Raw genomic sequence first — 17526 nt, forward strand, 5'->3', positions numbered from 1 at the left:
CTCTTCATGGATGTTATGGCATACTTAGAATTCAGAATTCAAAATTTAAACAAATGAATGTTAAAATTATTTTATATGTAATTTTGAAAATGTAAACTACATACTAAAGAAATCAACAACCTATAATTCTACCATTTTGCTTTTTGCTTTAGGATGGACCTTGGTGGCAAATTCTACTATCTTATACTTCTGCTCTTCTGTATTACTTGATTTTATAAATTGATTTGGATTAATCTTTATTTTAGCATTCAAACAAAGATTTAAATTGATAATATATAGATCTTATTTAACACTGAAATTTAGTTCATTCTCATAAAATTTAGCTGGGAAGTAGAAGGCTAGCATTCAGTTATGTCAGTCAATAAACATTTATTAAGCACTTACTGTGTGAAAGGAACTGGGATAGGTACCAGAAATACAAAGATAGAAAAATATCCAAACTTCAAAGGACTCACCTTATAATAAGGAGAATTGCATACTAACAAGCATGTACATGCAAACTCTTCATACTTAATAGGATGTGATCTCAAAAGGGAAAGTATTAGCAATGAGTAGCACCCAGAAAGCAAAAGGAGGGAGAAATAAACATTTATATTCCTCCTACTATGTGCCAGGCACTATGCTAAATACTTTTTTTTTTTTTAACAAATATTTTTCATTTGGTCCTCACAACAATTCTGTCAGGGGCTACTATTATTACTATTATTTATTAGTATTTTTAGTTTGTATTACTATTATTCATTGGCAAGTGCTGGGGCTAGATTTAAATTTGGATCTTCCTGACTGTACACCCAACAATCTTTCTTTTGCGCCATAAGCAGTCTTTGGCATTTGAACTGAGACTTGAAGGAAGCAGAGAAGCTTTTAGGCAGTTGCAAAGGAGACATTCCATTCAATTCAGAAAGTATTTAAGGAGCTACTATTTGTCAGAAAGGATGCTAGGGGAAACAAAGTAAAAAATTAGCCATTCCTTGAACTCAATGAGTTCAGATTCTTCTTACATGTCTACATGACAAAAAAGTAGATTGTGATTTGTTTTGTTTTGTTTTTGGAATCGTTATTGGTTTGGGGCTATTGTTTGAGGTTTTGGGGTTTGTTTGTTTTTTTTGCATTTGCTCAAGAAAACATTTTAGCATTTCTATTTCCTAAATATACAATTCTCAAAAGAGAACCCCAGAATTTCTTAGTGATAATTATGCTTGTGCTTTCTAAAGCAGTATAGCATTATGGTCATGGGAAGTATACCTTTTGTAATGAAAGGTTCATGAGATAGCCCATCCTATTTTATCTATTTCTCCAACATCTTTTATTATTATTATTACTTTAGAGTACACTTTTTTAAGCTGAATTATTTTGGGATATCTAAAAAAAAGTATTTCAGATAGTAGAAATTAGAATTAAAGATAATTTTGAAAATTCTATAGCTGTAGAATATTTTTTGGCTTAATCCAAGTATGAAAGAAAAAAATAGTATGGCTTAAGAGTTAGATAGATTTCTCTTAAACTATCATACTGTTTAGGTATTAATGACTTACTCGATAAATGGAAAATACTTATTCACATCTCAAATTTCTATCAGTGATTATGGTTTCTAAGTTGGTTCATGTTTTATTCATTATTATACACTTAACTCTTGTCTAATGTGCTTTGTACTAGTCTAAAAGGAATAAAAAAACCTGGAAGACAGGGATCATATAAAAGGCTTAGGATGTTATTGCTCTTTTTTATTCTTATCACCTTTCATGGCCAATATTTTGAGAGACTAGAGTAGTTGAGTTATGGCACATCAGTGTTAGTTGTGCTTTACCTTCAGATCATTTCAGCATTTTGCAAATGCTTTGATTCTGACTTTAACAATTTACCTTGTCCTTACATCAAGTATATGAATTTGTTTCTTTTCAAATTCTGGATAAGGAGGCAATGATAGACAGAGATTGTGACATAGAAGTATTATTTGCAACCCAAACTTTATTAAATGTTTGATTTTATCTGTTATAGAACATGAAAAGCAACGGTTATGCAAGAGTACCGATTATATGAATTTGCATTTCAAAGTAAAATGGTTTTATAATGAATATGTGCGAGAGCTCTCTGCCTTCAAGGATGCTGTTCCTGAATACTCTTTGTAAGTAGTGATTTTTCACTCCTAAATTTTATTCTCAGTACACAAAACTTTAAGTTCACTTGAGTTCTCCAGCATTAACTTTCCATTCTTATAGTCTTCTTGTGATTGGAGAGATTTTAGATATTCAGATATGAGCAATTATTTGATTGTCTTTCATAGTTGTTTCTGCTTTGTCTTTTTCATTTAAATGTGTTCAATTTAAATGTGATGATCGGATTTATGGGAAGAACTGAATGCATTGTTAACAATATGAATTAAATTCCTATAGAGCTAGAATTTATATTATTCTGTAGTTGGAGAGAGCATATATGAAATCCTTTATATTATCAGGTTGTACTTGCCATATAAGAAAGTACTTAAACAATCAAACTTTTTCACAGTAATTGAAAAAATAGCATATTTTAAAAATCCATTAAAACTTTCCAATGCAGAGAAGAGGTAGAGTGCTATTTGATAAATATATACTTATTTCAATATGATTCATTTTGAGTGTGCTCATTTAAAAAAAAAAACATACTTTAAAAAGCAGCCTTAAGAAAACCTTAAAACTTAATTTTGTGCAAATTAACCACAATGTTGATAAGGTTTGGGATTTTTTTTTTTAGATGGTTTGAGCCTTTTGTCATCCAGTGGCTTGATGAAAATGAAGATGTATCAATGGAATTCCTTCATGGTGCTCTAGGAAGAGACAAAAAAGATGGAGTAAGTTTTAATTTCCTGTCTTCAAAATAGTTATTGTCAAGAAAAAAATTTTTTAAATAGACCTAATGAGGTTAGTGGTGATGAGATTAATAGCAGTCAGAGATTTGTTAAAATCCTCTTTTGGTCAGCACAGAGGCTTTTCATGAAAGAATTCATGAACCTGAAATATTAATTGGCAAAAATGAAAGTTTATTGTTGGGTAGGAAGCCAGCTGTGCTAAGAGACCAACTTCTTTAGTGGCAAAGTTCTATTAGGGAAATGGAGGCTGACACTGAGAAGAAAATGTCTTCTCAGTAGGCAGGGTCCTAGCAACTGCTCTGGACCTTCTGCAAAGAGTGAGTTCAGAAACTGCCCTTAAAAAAATCTTTCAGTCTCAGGTTTCAGGTTGAAAAGGAAGCCAAGGTTCTCAGGCCTGGATGCTTCTCGGTATCTGGCCCAAATCTCCAATTGGAAATAATAACACTTCAAAGAGGTGCTTTTTGACCATGACTTCTAATTGAATCAAAGGGTCTGGCATCCCTAAAAGATAACTAATCTGGGGGGAGACTCCAAAGGGATCACAGATCAAAAGGGAACACAGTTTCAGAGTGATAATTTTAAAGGGAACACAGTTTCAGTAAAGGAAACACAATTTCCCTCCCCCTTCAGAACTATTATTTAATTATTACAGAGATGCCCCATGGAGGAAAATTCCTCTAGCAATAATGGAGAATTAAAATTAAGTGATTATAGATGAGTTTGAACAACTCCTATTACTTTAAAATTAAATAACAAAGGCAATGGAATATAGTGAATACAGAGTTATTCAGAGTCAGAAAAACTTTTGTTTAGGCTCTGCCTCTAAAACATACTGGCTTGGCTTGTGATCTTGGGGAAGTCCCTTAATCATTCAGTGCCTCAGGCAATTCTCTTAGGCTACAAATTGGAGAAGGTACCATAGTTTCCATCATCATTAACTTGAACACTGAAGCTCAAGACAACATTGGGTTCCCAACGACTTATCCCAGAATCCTATGGTAATCTTGAAATCTTTTAGAATTTGGCTGAGGTCCCAAAATATGGACAAGTAACCTTTCCAATACATTTGGAGAAAATATCATGAGCATGAGCTACCTCTGACTTTTATGTGACCATTGAAGAATATTCTAAAATATTCTAACACTATTCTTCATAACTTCTGTCCAGGAAGTAATGAAATGTTATATAACCAAGATCTCAATTCAGCAAAAAAAGAGATTTCAAATAGTATAAAATTTTCCTGTTTTATTGGATCCAAAGCAAATTCAAATGTAAGGGACTGACTGTTTTGAAGCAAGCATTTTATTACTGTGGGGTAGAGTTGGATGATATGAGATTCAGCAGTTAATGAATAATGAATCCACTGTCTCAAATGTGCCAGCTCATTGGAATGGTTTCTGCTTTCTCCTTTTTCAGTTCCAGCAGACCTCAGACCATGCCCTCTTCTCTTGCTCCGTAGTAGATGTCTTTGCACAGCTTAATCAAAGCTTCGAGATTATCAAGAAATTGGAGTGCCCTAATCCTGAAGCATTATCCCATTTAATGAGAAGATTTGCAAAGGTAGATTAAAAATGGTCAATCTCTTTTTTTATTTCCGAGTCTGAAATTTCCTCATTTTCTTGACTATTTCCTAAATAATTCTGTTGTGCTGTTGTATCTGAGGCAATAGTCAAATTTCAATTTTTTTTCACGTGACATAGTATCAACAACTTCAGGGTTTTTTGTTTTGTCCCTCAGCTTCACAGAAGCATATTTCTGTGTTATATACTTATTATTTTCAAATTATTCAAGTTCACATTCACAAAGAAATTATAGTGAATAGCAATATTTTTCAGAGATGCAACTTCCCATATAAAAGAAACACATGTTTATTAAGAATATCATGTGTATTCTGATGGAAGTGGATTTCTTCGACAAAGAAGATCTAACTTAGTTTCAATTGATCAAGGATGGACAGAAGCAGCTACACCCAAAGAAAGAACACTAGGAAATGAATGTAAACTGCTTGCATCTTTGTTCTTCTTCCTGGGTTATTTATACCTTCTAAATCCAATTCTCCCTGAGCAACAAGAGAACTGTTTGATTCTGTACACATATATTGTATCCAAGATACTAACATGTATAGGACTGCTTGCCATCTGGGGGAGGGGGTGGAGGAGGGAGGGGAAAAATCAGAACAGAAGTGAGTGCAAGGGATAATGTTGAAAAAAATTACCCTGGCATGGGTTCTGTCAATAAAAAGTTATTAAAAAAAAAAAAAAAAAGAATATCACAGTGTACTACTATGCAAAGAATGACTTAGCTTTGTTAAAATCATAAAACTTGTCTTTCATAAGCCCATACAGATGACTAGTAATAGAATCATGATTTGAACACAAATGTCTTAACTCCCCAGTCTATTCACTATTCCTTTTATTCCTCCATACATTTTCTGTAAGACAGAAAACCAGTGAGTTCATCCTATAATTTTCTCATTTGTAAAGTCAAGGAGATTAGATCTTTACAGTTTCTAGCCAGCTCACATTTTGCTCTTCATGGTTGGAAGTAAATGCGGGCACACACACACATTTGTAATCTCCTGAAAGAGTTTATAACTCATTGAGGAGTAAAATAAATGCAAAAAAAATGGAAGGGGGAAATTCAGATATAATTCTGTTTAAATTAGTTAAGAATATAAGCACAGAATAGAGAGAAGATCATGCCATCTATAAAAGTTTGAAAAGCCTTCATTGCCCAGATGGGACTTAAGCTTTAAGGATTCAATCTACTTTGACAGGTAAAGAAAAGAGAAAAAGCATTTCAAGACAGAAACAGAATGAATACATATATTAAAAATTGAAATGATTATGATATGTATGGAACTGACCTCATTTGAGCTGAGTGTGTAGAAAAACAGCAATAGTACCTGATATTTGCATAGAACTTTAATCCTAGAAGGAACAGATATGTCAATTAATGCAAAAATGTACTTGGTCCTTCAAAGTTGTTGGGTCAAACTGAAAAAGAAACAGGGAACATTGAACTGTACATAAGGATCCTTGGAGGCTGCATATTGACTTAGAAAACCACATCCACATGTGTATATATATATATATATATATATATATATATATATATAAAATATATGTCATATGGTATATATGGTATAATACCATATATACCATATGGTATTATATATATACCATACAATATATATTATGTATACACATAAATAAGAATTACAAAGAAATTCTGGCATTATCTTCTCTGATCTTTGTAACAAGGATATAAATACAACAGATATTATTATCATCCCCATTTGACAGATGAGGAAACTGAGGCTTATACAGAGAAATAAATTGTCCAAGATCATTCAGAACATTCCTTCCTACCTCCTTGTCCAGTGATATTTCTATTATATCTTTCTATATATTTCAATTATATTATCCTTGAAGAGCTAAAGTGGGTATAAATGATGGAAGACCTTGACAAATATATCGAGGAACTTGAATTTGTGATTGTATCATATAAAGGAAAAAGCATTGGATGCGGTGTTCCCATTCTGGTTCATCCATGTGTTCTTGGTCAAATCTCTCCAAGTCTCAGGCTTCTCATCTCTAAACAGGGATTATTATTATTACTTATCAATATTACTTAACTTATAGGTCTGCTATGAAATTAAGTGACACAGAAATAAAGGGTTTTATTAACCATAAAAGTATTTTATTATTTAGGAGTCATTAAACATAGTAGGGGACTAACAGTGAATGGACTGTATTAGAAATCCAAGTTTCATTGACTTTTTCCTGACTCCAGGGACATAATGTAGTTCATTGAGATAACCAATGGCTGGAAATCTCACCAGATCTTCAGGGAGTTTTCATCTCAAGTCTACTTTTTAATCTGAGAAGCAGCCCTTTGTCCCTCCATATTTGTGCAGATAAAATGAGAAGCATGCTTTTCTGTTCTTCTGCAGTAACCCCAAATCATAGGATTTTCTAGGCAGCAGATGTTTCCTGATTTGTAACACACAGATGTTTTGCTACTCTCTCTCTGCAAGTTAAACATTAGGGGAAAGAACCATTCAAAAAAAAAAAAAAAAAAACCTGAAAGTAAGGCTCCTTCTGAGCTAGTTTTAGACTGTCTGCCAGGAAGAGAAAGAAATGGAGCAGTTACATATGAATCTGTCTGATTTAGGGGAAAGAAGACCACTTACTTGGAACTTGGGGACCAGCACTCTTGCCTGGTTCTGTTGTTAAGCCCTTAGGTCACCTTGGGCAAGTCATCTGGCTTCTCAAGGTCCCAAATAAGAGAATTTCTAAGATTTCTTCTTTAGGGCCTTTCCCATTCTAACATTTGAAGTTCAGAAAGTCAGTTGAATCATCAACATTTATTGCCAGGAACTTGCCCAGCCCTGGAAATTCTGGTACAAAAGTAAGATGGCCTGTCCCCTATAAGATCTTACCTTTTATTAAGAGCTTGCTTCCAAATAAGTACATACGGGATATATAACAAAAGATGTCCCATGCTAGTCCCATATTCTTGTATTTCACTTGGAATAGATTTATACTTCCAATAGATGAACATGTTAGATTTGTTATATAATATTATTACATAGTACATTTTATATAATGTATATTGTGTGCTAAATTCAGCTCAGTAAATGTTTTTAAGTACCTATTGTGTTTATTCCTCTGCAAAGTTATGGATGTAAAATTTAGGTGAGAAACAGCTTGGGACCCACAGAAGATTTCTGAAAAGAGGAATAGCATGGTCAGATATGTGTGTAGGGATCATATTTTAAAAATAATTATAATGGTTCCTAAACCCCACTACAATGTAGGAAAATGGTAATGGGTTATGTAGCGCATGAAGTTTTTCTACTTAGTGTTATTGTTCAGGTCTCCAAAAAATAATATTGCTCAAAACAAAGTTTCTATTCCTTTATTTGGGATCATTTCCATATATACTGGATATATATGGATATGGATATGCTTAATAACTACACCAAGAAAATGGGCATACCACATCTCAGTCCAAAAGGAGAAGTAATATTAGTACAAGTATTTATTCCCTTTTAAATGTTCTACATTCCAGCCACACTGACATTCTTGCTATTCCTTACCTAGCACTCTATCTCTTGACTCAAATTCTGTCTGTGCCTTTTCATGGTTTTTTTCCCCCATTGCTGGATTGTTCTCTCTATTCCTCTTTGCCTACCTCCACCTTCAAGAATCAATTAAAATTCTACCTTCTGCAGGAGACTCTTCCAGCCCCCTCTGTTACTTGTGTTATTCTGATTTTTTCATCATACTGTGTATATCATGTATGTATTGTATGTAATTATTTGGTGGGTGTCCTGTTACATTGTGAACTGCTTAAGAACAGAGATCATGTATTGAATTTTCCTCAGGTCTCTAGTGCTTATACTGTGTGGCACACAATAAGCACTTTATAAATGTTTGTTGATCAAGTAAAGATGGAAGAGATTTGGTATCATCTCACCTAGCCCCTTCATCTTTACATGAGGAAGCTGAAGTCCAGAAAGATGATATAATTTACCTATGGGTACACCAGAAGGTTTATGCAGAATCAGTATTTAAACCTAGATCTTTGTTTCAAAATCCCATTCTCTTTATACTTTATTTGTTCCCTATTGCCTGCTTGCTTCAAACTTCAAACTTTGAACTTCCTTCAAAACAATTATCCTAAAATCCCTCTCTGAGCCTATTTTGCTCTTCCCCTGTGCTCTCTGGAATGCCTGTTCCATAGGTAGCACATTTGTTTTTCTGTTAATCATTTCCTTTCCTGCCTTCTACTTTTCATGAAATTTGGCTCTTTGGGGATGAAACAGCCTTATTATCCATTCTTTCCACCACTACTTGTACTTTCGACTCTTCTCCAGCTTAATCCCAAATCACTGGATAAGGTGAGAATATTGCACTATTACATGCTCCCTACTGACATTTACCTCCACCACCTTCACTCAGTAACTTCTTTTTTGAGATTCATTCAGTTCATCACAACAGCTCAATCAAAATTACAGTAAGGGCTGCATTCCAAACTCCAGGACACTTCCCATTTTTCCTTACTGAGTTCAGTGCCTGTTTCACAATCTTTCTCTCTTCAACTCCTGCCCTCATAATAGGGGAACTCATCAGATTATTTAATACTTCTCCTAGGCTCCCACTTTCTCAATTTACTCATTTCACATGATCTACTCTTCTACCCCACCCCAGCTAAACACAGTTAGTCCTACCCTTGATATTGCCATTATTTATAAATGCACCACTTCCATGTTCATAAACTTTGAAATCCCCTTTACTTGAAAAGATAAAAATCTCTTGTCATTCTACCTATTCCTGTCCCTTAAAACCTCAACTCCTGTATTTCATCCTCACTGTAGCCTCTAATTTCTTGACCCTTCAGTTCTCTTTAATACATCTCACCCCTACTGATTACATTCTCCTTTCTTTGAATGTAGTTCAATTCCACATTGTCTTCTCAAGACCTTTGCCCTTTTATGCTATTAACAGTATTTCATTGCCAAACCTCAAGGTTCTGTTTTCCCTATCTCCTGCTTTTGCTCTCATAAGAGCTACTGAACAAAGCTGGAAAAAAAAATCACAAAATCATGCTAGCCGGGTTCATCATAAAATGATGTTACATTCTCTCAACTTGTTCAAAACTGTAGAAAATGATCATTTTATTATACTTCCCTTATTGAACCAAAGGCATCTGGTAGCCTCAGTAGATAGAACACTGGTTCTGGTATCTAGAAGACATGAGCCCACATTGGTGAGCCCACACTTCCTGAGCAAGTCACTTACCCTTTTTGCCCAAAAAAAATGTATCCACTGGAGAAGGAAATAACAAGCCACTCCAATATTTTTGCCAAGAAAAACCCAAATGGGGTCATAGAGAATCAGATGTGACCAAAACAACTGAACAACAGAGTTGACTCATTCTTTCACTCATCACTATGATTTTTCCAAAGCTTTTTTTATCCCTCTTCAAACCTTTCAAGCCTTTTCCTTTTCCCAATCTCTTAGCAGATAAAGAATCTAGTCCCGGACAAGAATTTAATATCTGGGATTAATGGTAATAAAGATAGGTAATTAGCAGCAAAGCTAGAATTTAATCATAGGTTTTCACAATGGTTGGAAGATAGATAATATATGTTCTCCATCTCTTAATAAATAATGTTATAGACAACTATGATAAACTTAGCTTTTCTCAGTGGTGATCTAGGACAAATCAAATAGACTTGAGATAGAAAATACCACATCCAGAGATAAAACTAGGAAGATTGAATGTGATTTGAAGCATAGTATTTTCACCTCTTTTGTTTGTTTGTTTGCTTTTTTTCTTGTTTTTTTTTCTTTTTAGTCTAATTTTTCTCACACAACATGACAAATATGGAATTAATACATGTGTAATCTATATCTGGTTGCTTGTGTCTGGAGAGGGGAGTAGTAAGGGAGAAGAAAAAATCTGCAACACAAAATCTTATAGAAATGAATGTTGGAAGCTCTTTTTACATGTATTTGGAAAAATAAAATATTATTGAGAAAAAATTATTAATGTCATAGGCAGGTAGGTGACATAGTGAATGGAGTCCTGGGCCTGGTATCAGGAAGACCTGAGTTCAAATCTGACCTTCCATACTTAGTAGCTGTGTGACTTTGAGCAAGTCCTGTTTAATCTCTATTTGCCTCAATTCTCCAGTATAAAATAGAAATCATAATAGAGGCAATGTCCCATAGTGGACAGATAGCAAATATCAAGGCCAGACCTGGTTCATGCCTTCTGTTTCTGTCACTGTGGCTGAGGATGAAGAATATGGCCTCAGATACTTACCACTTCCTAGCTATGTGACTCTGGACAAGTCATTTGATCCCAATTGCCTCAGCAAAAACAAACCAACTAACAAACAACAACAACAACAAAAGTAAATCCATTTACCCATGCTAACAGTCAATAGTAATTGGATATAGAATATTACTTACTATTACACCTTAGCTGCCTCAGTGGAATTGCAGACACAGTGTAGAGTGAGGAGCAGACTGAAGTGAATGAAGGCATTTTGAAAGGAGATCAGTGGTATAACTTACAAGTTAAAGAATGGTCTTTTCCAGGTCTTTTGGGAAAAAAACTATTCAGGGATTGGGATGTCTAATTTGTGATATCACCAGAAGGCAGAGATCTGGAGATAAAACTAAAGTGAGGCTTAGGGAAAGGATGCTAATGCTTTCACTCCCTCTCTAATAATTCAATCTAACAAGAATTTATTCAGTGCTTGATATGTACAAGATGTATGTGAAACAAAGAGGAAACAAAGGCAAAATTTTAAATTGGTTCCTGGTTTCAAAAAAATTGCATTCCACTAAGAGATGAGATGAAACAAATAAACATTTAAATAAATTCATGATAATTCAAGAGGGGGTAGAAAGATATGAGAGAAACAAAGACAGGGAAACAGACAGAAACAGGAGAGGGAAAAAAAGAGAGGGGAAATGGGAAAGGAGAGAGAGAGAGAGAGAGAGAGAGAGAGAGAGAGAGAGAGAGAGAGAAACTGAAAATAAAATAATTATGATAACAGGTAGCATATAAATTGGGCTTTGAGAGAAATAGATGAGATTTTAAGAGATGGAGGTGAGTAATGTGTTTGTTGCCAAAATGATAATAGCCCACAAAGAATCAATAGAAGCAAAAGAAGGAATTCTGAGTTCTGGGGATCAATAGTTTGGCTAAAAGATAATATATGTGAAGGGGAGTAATAAAAATAATCTCAGAAAGGTGAGGTGGAGTAATCAAGATGGCATTTACTCTGCATTTCCACAGGCTTTCTATCATTGAAGATTTTTGTGTTAATCAATTTTAACCTTCACTCAGTGCTAATGACTGAGTTACAAGAGGCTCTTAAAATCAGGGTAGTTTGTCTTTCCCCCCCCCCTCCCCCCCCAGTGGAGAGAATTATAATGAAATTACTTCTACAACCTCTATTCTCATTATGAAAGAATGATTTGGGAACTAACTTCATAAGTAAATCCTATAATAATTTTCAGCATTATGCTTAAAGTGATGTTTGAACAATAGCATTTGTGAGATTTTTGATATAATTAGCCTAGCCATCTGTTTTCCTGGATTTATTAGACTGATTCTTGATAAGATTTTATGTTTTACAAAATCAAGTTTCTACTTGAATTAGCATGTTATTATAAACTCTGTATTTCTCCACAAAGCATATTTTCTACCTGCATTTTTATAACCAATTCTGAGTTCTCAGTATGGCTTTAAAAATCTATAATCCATGTTAATAGTCACATTTATCTTTGTGAGTAGATAATAAACTTAGCCCTTTCCTTTCAGTTTACATTTTACCATTTTTGTCAATTCCTTGTATTGTTACTATGGTAGATTTTGAGTCAAGGAAGCAAATGTGGATGAAAATAAATGCCTATCATAACTCTATCTCTCTTTCTCTTTCTATCTCTATCTTTTTCTAACAAAGGCTTTTGCTTATTTGTGAGGAGTAAAGGAATAAAGATCTAAGAATTAGGATGTTGATGATATAGAAAATATTTGAAATCTTAGGAAAGGTAACATTAGTATAAAAATTGAAAAAAACTTATTACAAAATTATTGAAGTGAAATTCTTGGCAGAAAAATTTCAGGAACTATAAGCATAGTGCTAAACAAAATTGGTTCTTACACAATTCCAGGAAATACATACCTTTAGGATTTAACACAAATTAAAATTCATTAGCCCCAGTTAGTATCTGATATATGGAATCATGGGAAAGAATTGAGAGATTTGCTAAGATATTTGGAAAGGCTAAAAAGAATTGATGCTCTGTCTGAACAAAAGAAGGCTCAAGTATTAAGAGTTCTTTGCATAAAGGATGATGGCCAGATGTTCACTATCTCCTCGGAGAACCAATAAAATTAAGCATCCTTAAGATACTTGTGGCAGGAGGGATTTAGGTTAGACATAATGATTTTCTCACAGAGGAAATTGTTTTACTTTGAAATAACAGGGCACTGTGGAAGATTGCAAAACCTCTTTCTCTGGGGTCCCTTTAAAAAAAACAAAGTATGTTCTCATCTTTCATTTTCTTTTCAATGACAACCCTTACTTAAGCAGTGGGATAGATAAAATAATTCAATGTCCCCTCCAACCAGAAGATTTGGTGAAAATATCATTGAGATAGCAATTCTTTGGACTACATGTATATATAAAGCTGGATATTCGGTTATATAGATAAAACAAATTCTTTCTTCTTTTTTTCAGACTATCAGTAAAGTTCTACTCCAGTATGCTGCAATTGTCTCCAATGATTTCAGTTCATATTGTGATAAAGAAAATGTGGTGAGTAAAAATGTCAACATGTTTCAAAAGCATTTCAGCTATTCTTTTAAAATAATAATTCAACAAACAAAAATGCATATACTAGGATTTTTCTACTTTTCTCCATATCTTCCTACTCTTTTCAAAGTAATATCATTTGTTTCTCTAAATATCACTTGGAAGTATAAAAACCAAGAATGTAGGGGGGAAATGTGTTAATAACAACAACAACAGCTGACATTTGTAGAGCATTTTCAGATTTGCCAAGTTCTTTACATATAGTCTTTCATTTACTCTCTCATCAATCCTGTGAGATAAATATGACTGAAATTATTATGCCTATTTTACAGTGTAAAAATAAAGATCCAGATAGTTTAAGGGATTTGTTCAGAATTACACAGTGATAATTTCAGCCCTCTTTACAGTCATCAAACAAGATGATTGAGACTAGTTTCCAGTTATTCATATTGGTGAACTGGGAAGAAGATTAGACTTGAGGTCTGAAGTCACCTAGATGCAAATCCAAACTTGAACATTTATTGGCTCTATAATACTGGATAAGCCAATTGATTTCTTTCTTTTTTTTTTTTTTTTTTTTTTTTTTGTTTATTTCATCATCTGTAAGAAGAGAAATAGTACTTTAATATCTTCATCTCAGAAGGTTGTTAAGAAAAACAAATGGAATCACATATTAATACATATTCTGTAGCATATATTATATATTAAGAAATATAAGCAACTTTTATTATTTAGTAGATAATCCCATTTTCACCTATATTCTCAAAAATCTTACTACAATTTTAAGCTTATACATAGTTCTTTACAAACTATAAAATATTTCATAGGTGTCAGGTTGTTATGCCACAGTTCTCTTTTATTGTCCTGACTCAGTTTCCATAATTATTCTGACCCAGTCCTGACTCAGTTTCTCTGCTTCAGTTTATAAAAATCAGCTCAAAGCTCAGTCCTGCAAAACCTCCCCTCCCTCTTTATCAGGATATTTGACAAGGATAAAAAATCTTATGTTTTAGAATATCAGAATGCCTCTCCCCATCCCAGGCTATACCGTCTTATCAAGATGCCTCTCCCCATGTCTGGGGAGCCTCCCCTCATTATGTCATCCCCTCTCCAGAGGCTCACCCCACCCTGTCAGAGTCCTGCACCCTGACTCCGCCCCTGAATCTGAGTCACCTGTACATATGTCATTGAGAACTCCAATTGTTTGCTGGATTCTTGGAGATGATAGTCCTATTTAGTCCTGGGACCAAACCATGGATGCATTTGATCCCAGTATGTCTCTCCATTTAATAAACTCTTAAAGACTCTCTAATCTCTATCTTGTTCAGTTTCTCCCACATTTCAAGGTGAGAGAAAATATAAAATAGTGAAGAAATCAGTCTTTCTTTCAGAAGGAATTGGATTCAAGTCCTGACGGATTTTTACTGACTCTGTGATTCTGGTCAAGTCACTCAATCTCTAAGTGACCCTAAGATACCTTTTAAGAACATGAATTGCAAAGCTGATCCCAATCTGCATTGGTTATTGCAGTTTCCTTATCAGGTTCCCAGTGAAATCATAGCTGTTGTTTAGAAACAACAAAGTCACCTGTTATTATTTAAAACACACATATTTAAAATTATGAATTAAGTTTAAATTTTCTTCCTTTTGTTTCTTTTTTAATGTGAAGTTTTCCCTCTGTTTCTGTAAAGATAATAACTTGTTTCTTCAGCTATTTTTGTTAAATCTGCTTTAAAGCAGCTCTCTTCCCATCCTCAAGTTACTTCCTCTTCCCATTTGTCACCTTATTCCCTAGCTTGACAGTTTTGATTAATTTTTTGTTATTTTTTCTTCCTTTTATCTAGCAATCTAATTCTTCCCTTCTTTTTTTCCTCAAAGTAGTCAAGTAAATCCTCCCTTCTCTCTCCTTTCAACTTTTTTTTTGGGTTTTTTTCTGAACCTTTTTAAAAAAGGATTTCTTTTTCCTATCCTTTTATTATTTCTTTTTTCTTCTTTCTAGTGCAGATTTTATTCTTATATTCATTGCTCTCATACTTATTTATTCCTTCTTTAGTTTCTGTATTCCTCAAGGAATTGAAGCTAGTTTGAGTTCTTTCCTCTAAAGTTGGTTCATTATTAGTTGTATATCTTTCCCTTGACTGATTTTCCTGTTGTGTGTCTCATTTTTAGAAATGCCAATTCTTGTGGGAGATAGAAAGGATAAAAATGTTGCCTTTCAATAAGAATTTTCTTGCCATCATTTCCTATATGCCACTGATTTTACAGTTCATCATCATTTATTGGTTTCCTTTTTATCATTTCCCCTCATTTATCACAAAATCTCATCTTTCTGTCCAACCCTTCCCACTCTTCTAAGTATGTTAGCACTTTCCTCCACCTACAAGAGCTCTGATTTCCCTTTTGAGAAAGGATATTATCCATAGTAGCATAACACTCTTTCAGAGGTAGTGGTCTCTGTAAGCATCAAATCTCTGCAGATTTGGTATGGGGAATGACTATTGGGAGACCTTTGATGATATACAATAGCAACAACAATTTAAAATGATGAAAAATATTATTTAAAATTTACAAAAATATAGCTATTTCATGACAGTCATATCAAGATTTTTTATGGTAATGAGGAAATAGAAAAAGTATATTAAAAACTATATATAGCCCTTTGACATAAGTGATTCTGATATAAATTGCATGTACAATGGAGAGTTGATTGAGAACTAGGGAGTTTATATTTGAGACATAAAGCAAAAACAAAAGAAAACTATATTCTCCTTTTTACATTAAACATAGCTCAAAGTTCTCAATACCACAAAATCTCATTGTCCAAGTAAACATGATTCAATCCTGTCTTTATGAATGAGACTGATGGTATTTAAAGAATGAAAAGGATTTTATCCCTGAACAATTTTAGTAGAACGAAACCTTTTACTATGACCGAGAAAATGTCTGTAAGATTCAAAACAACCTCAAGAATTAATGAAAGGTCCTATCATTTCTTATATAAACTAACTAGCAGAATTTGAAATGAGATCATCCTTACAAAACCAAAAGACATAGACAGAAGTCTTGGCACTTGGACACGTTCCAAAGTAATCACTTAAAAATGAACCAATAGAAATAGAAATTTTCCCATAAGCATAGAAGAAGGAAAGGTATCTTGTTACATGAATTAGTTTTTAATTCCAGGAAAGAAGAAGAAATGCTAGTCTTTTTTTTTTTAATTAAAAATTCAGTATTATACTTCACAAAAATGTCTCCATCTTAATGGTTCTTGGAATTTCAAAAAGAATCACTTTCTTTTTAAAAGAAATCAGACCAGATACTCTTTCTAAACTTCCTACCTATTGTGAGTTAGACCCCTGACATGGGTAGGGAATCATCTGTAACAAATGGAATACCAGGACTTGGGATCTGCCCAGCTACAGTATCCTAAGGTCCAAATGACACTACCATAGATTCTGCCATTACACTCTCCATTTGGCCACTGTCATATACCATCAGGCTTTGGGACCTTGACAGCTACTATACCAATGAAGCATTAGGATTTCACAGTCTTTCCCTTTACCTTAGAGATGATTTCCTCCCTAAACATATTGACTTCTCCAATGACAGTGAGACCTCTTTAATTTCAAGGACTTGCTGTTTTTATTACTAGGTCTTGGTGCTGTTGTTCATAGCAGGTGATTTAGAATGCTCTTTTTTATCCATCCAGCCATTCATTTCCCTAAAATGTATATGGCAATAAAGATCTTCATAACCCAGCATCATCCTACCTTTCCAGTTTTCCTATATGTTACCTCCCAATACCAAATACTTTTTAATCCAGTGACCTTGGCTGCCTGGCTATTCCACAAATAAGATACTCCATCCCTCAGTTCATTCATTCTGTATTTCAGAAACCTTAGAATTCTCTCCTTCTCCTTCAACTGACCTTTCTGGCTTCCTTTTGGTACCTACTAAAATCCCAATTTTATACCTAATACTGAATTGCACAATTTAGTGCTCATAGAATCATTCATTGCTTTCCTCTTTATCATTTTCCCTCATTTTCACAAAATCTCGTCTCTGGGTCCAAACTTTCCCACTCTTCTAAGTATCAGTTATCACTTTCCCCCTACTAATTCTAATCCTTTCCCTCTGTTAATTAGTTCCAATTTACCCTTTATATAACTTGCTTTGATTATATTTGTTGGCATTTGTCTCCCTGAGTAGATTCTGCTTTTTGCCTTTTTTTGTGTATGCTTAGCACTTAACACAGTGCCTGGCACATAGTAAGTGCTTAATAAATGTATATTGATTGATTGAATCCATGGAATTTTAGAAATTTCAACAGTCA

At 33.8% G+C, this 17526-nt stretch overlaps 1 protein-coding gene across 2 annotated transcripts in view; it reads left to right on the forward strand.

The window, feature by feature from the left end:
* UNC13C (unc-13 homolog C) overlaps positions 1 to 17526 on the forward strand; it is a 668923-nt gene that overhangs the window by 526392 nt on the left and 125005 nt on the right. For both annotated transcript variants that reach the window (XM_031955232.1, XM_031955234.1), the window contains 4 exons: positions 1999 to 2125; positions 2731 to 2827; positions 4262 to 4405; positions 13119 to 13196. In XM_031955232.1, the coding sequence (XP_031811092.1) occupies positions 1999 to 2125; positions 2731 to 2827; positions 4262 to 4405; positions 13119 to 13196 (446 nt within the window). The remainder of the gene's footprint in view (positions 1 to 1998; positions 2126 to 2730; positions 2828 to 4261; positions 4406 to 13118; positions 13197 to 17526) is intronic.

This window comes from Sarcophilus harrisii, chromosome 2, assembly GCF_902635505.1.
Source record: "Sarcophilus harrisii chromosome 2, mSarHar1.11, whole genome shotgun sequence".
NCBI classification, from domain to species: Eukaryota; Metazoa; Chordata; class Mammalia; order Dasyuromorphia; family Dasyuridae; genus Sarcophilus; species Sarcophilus harrisii.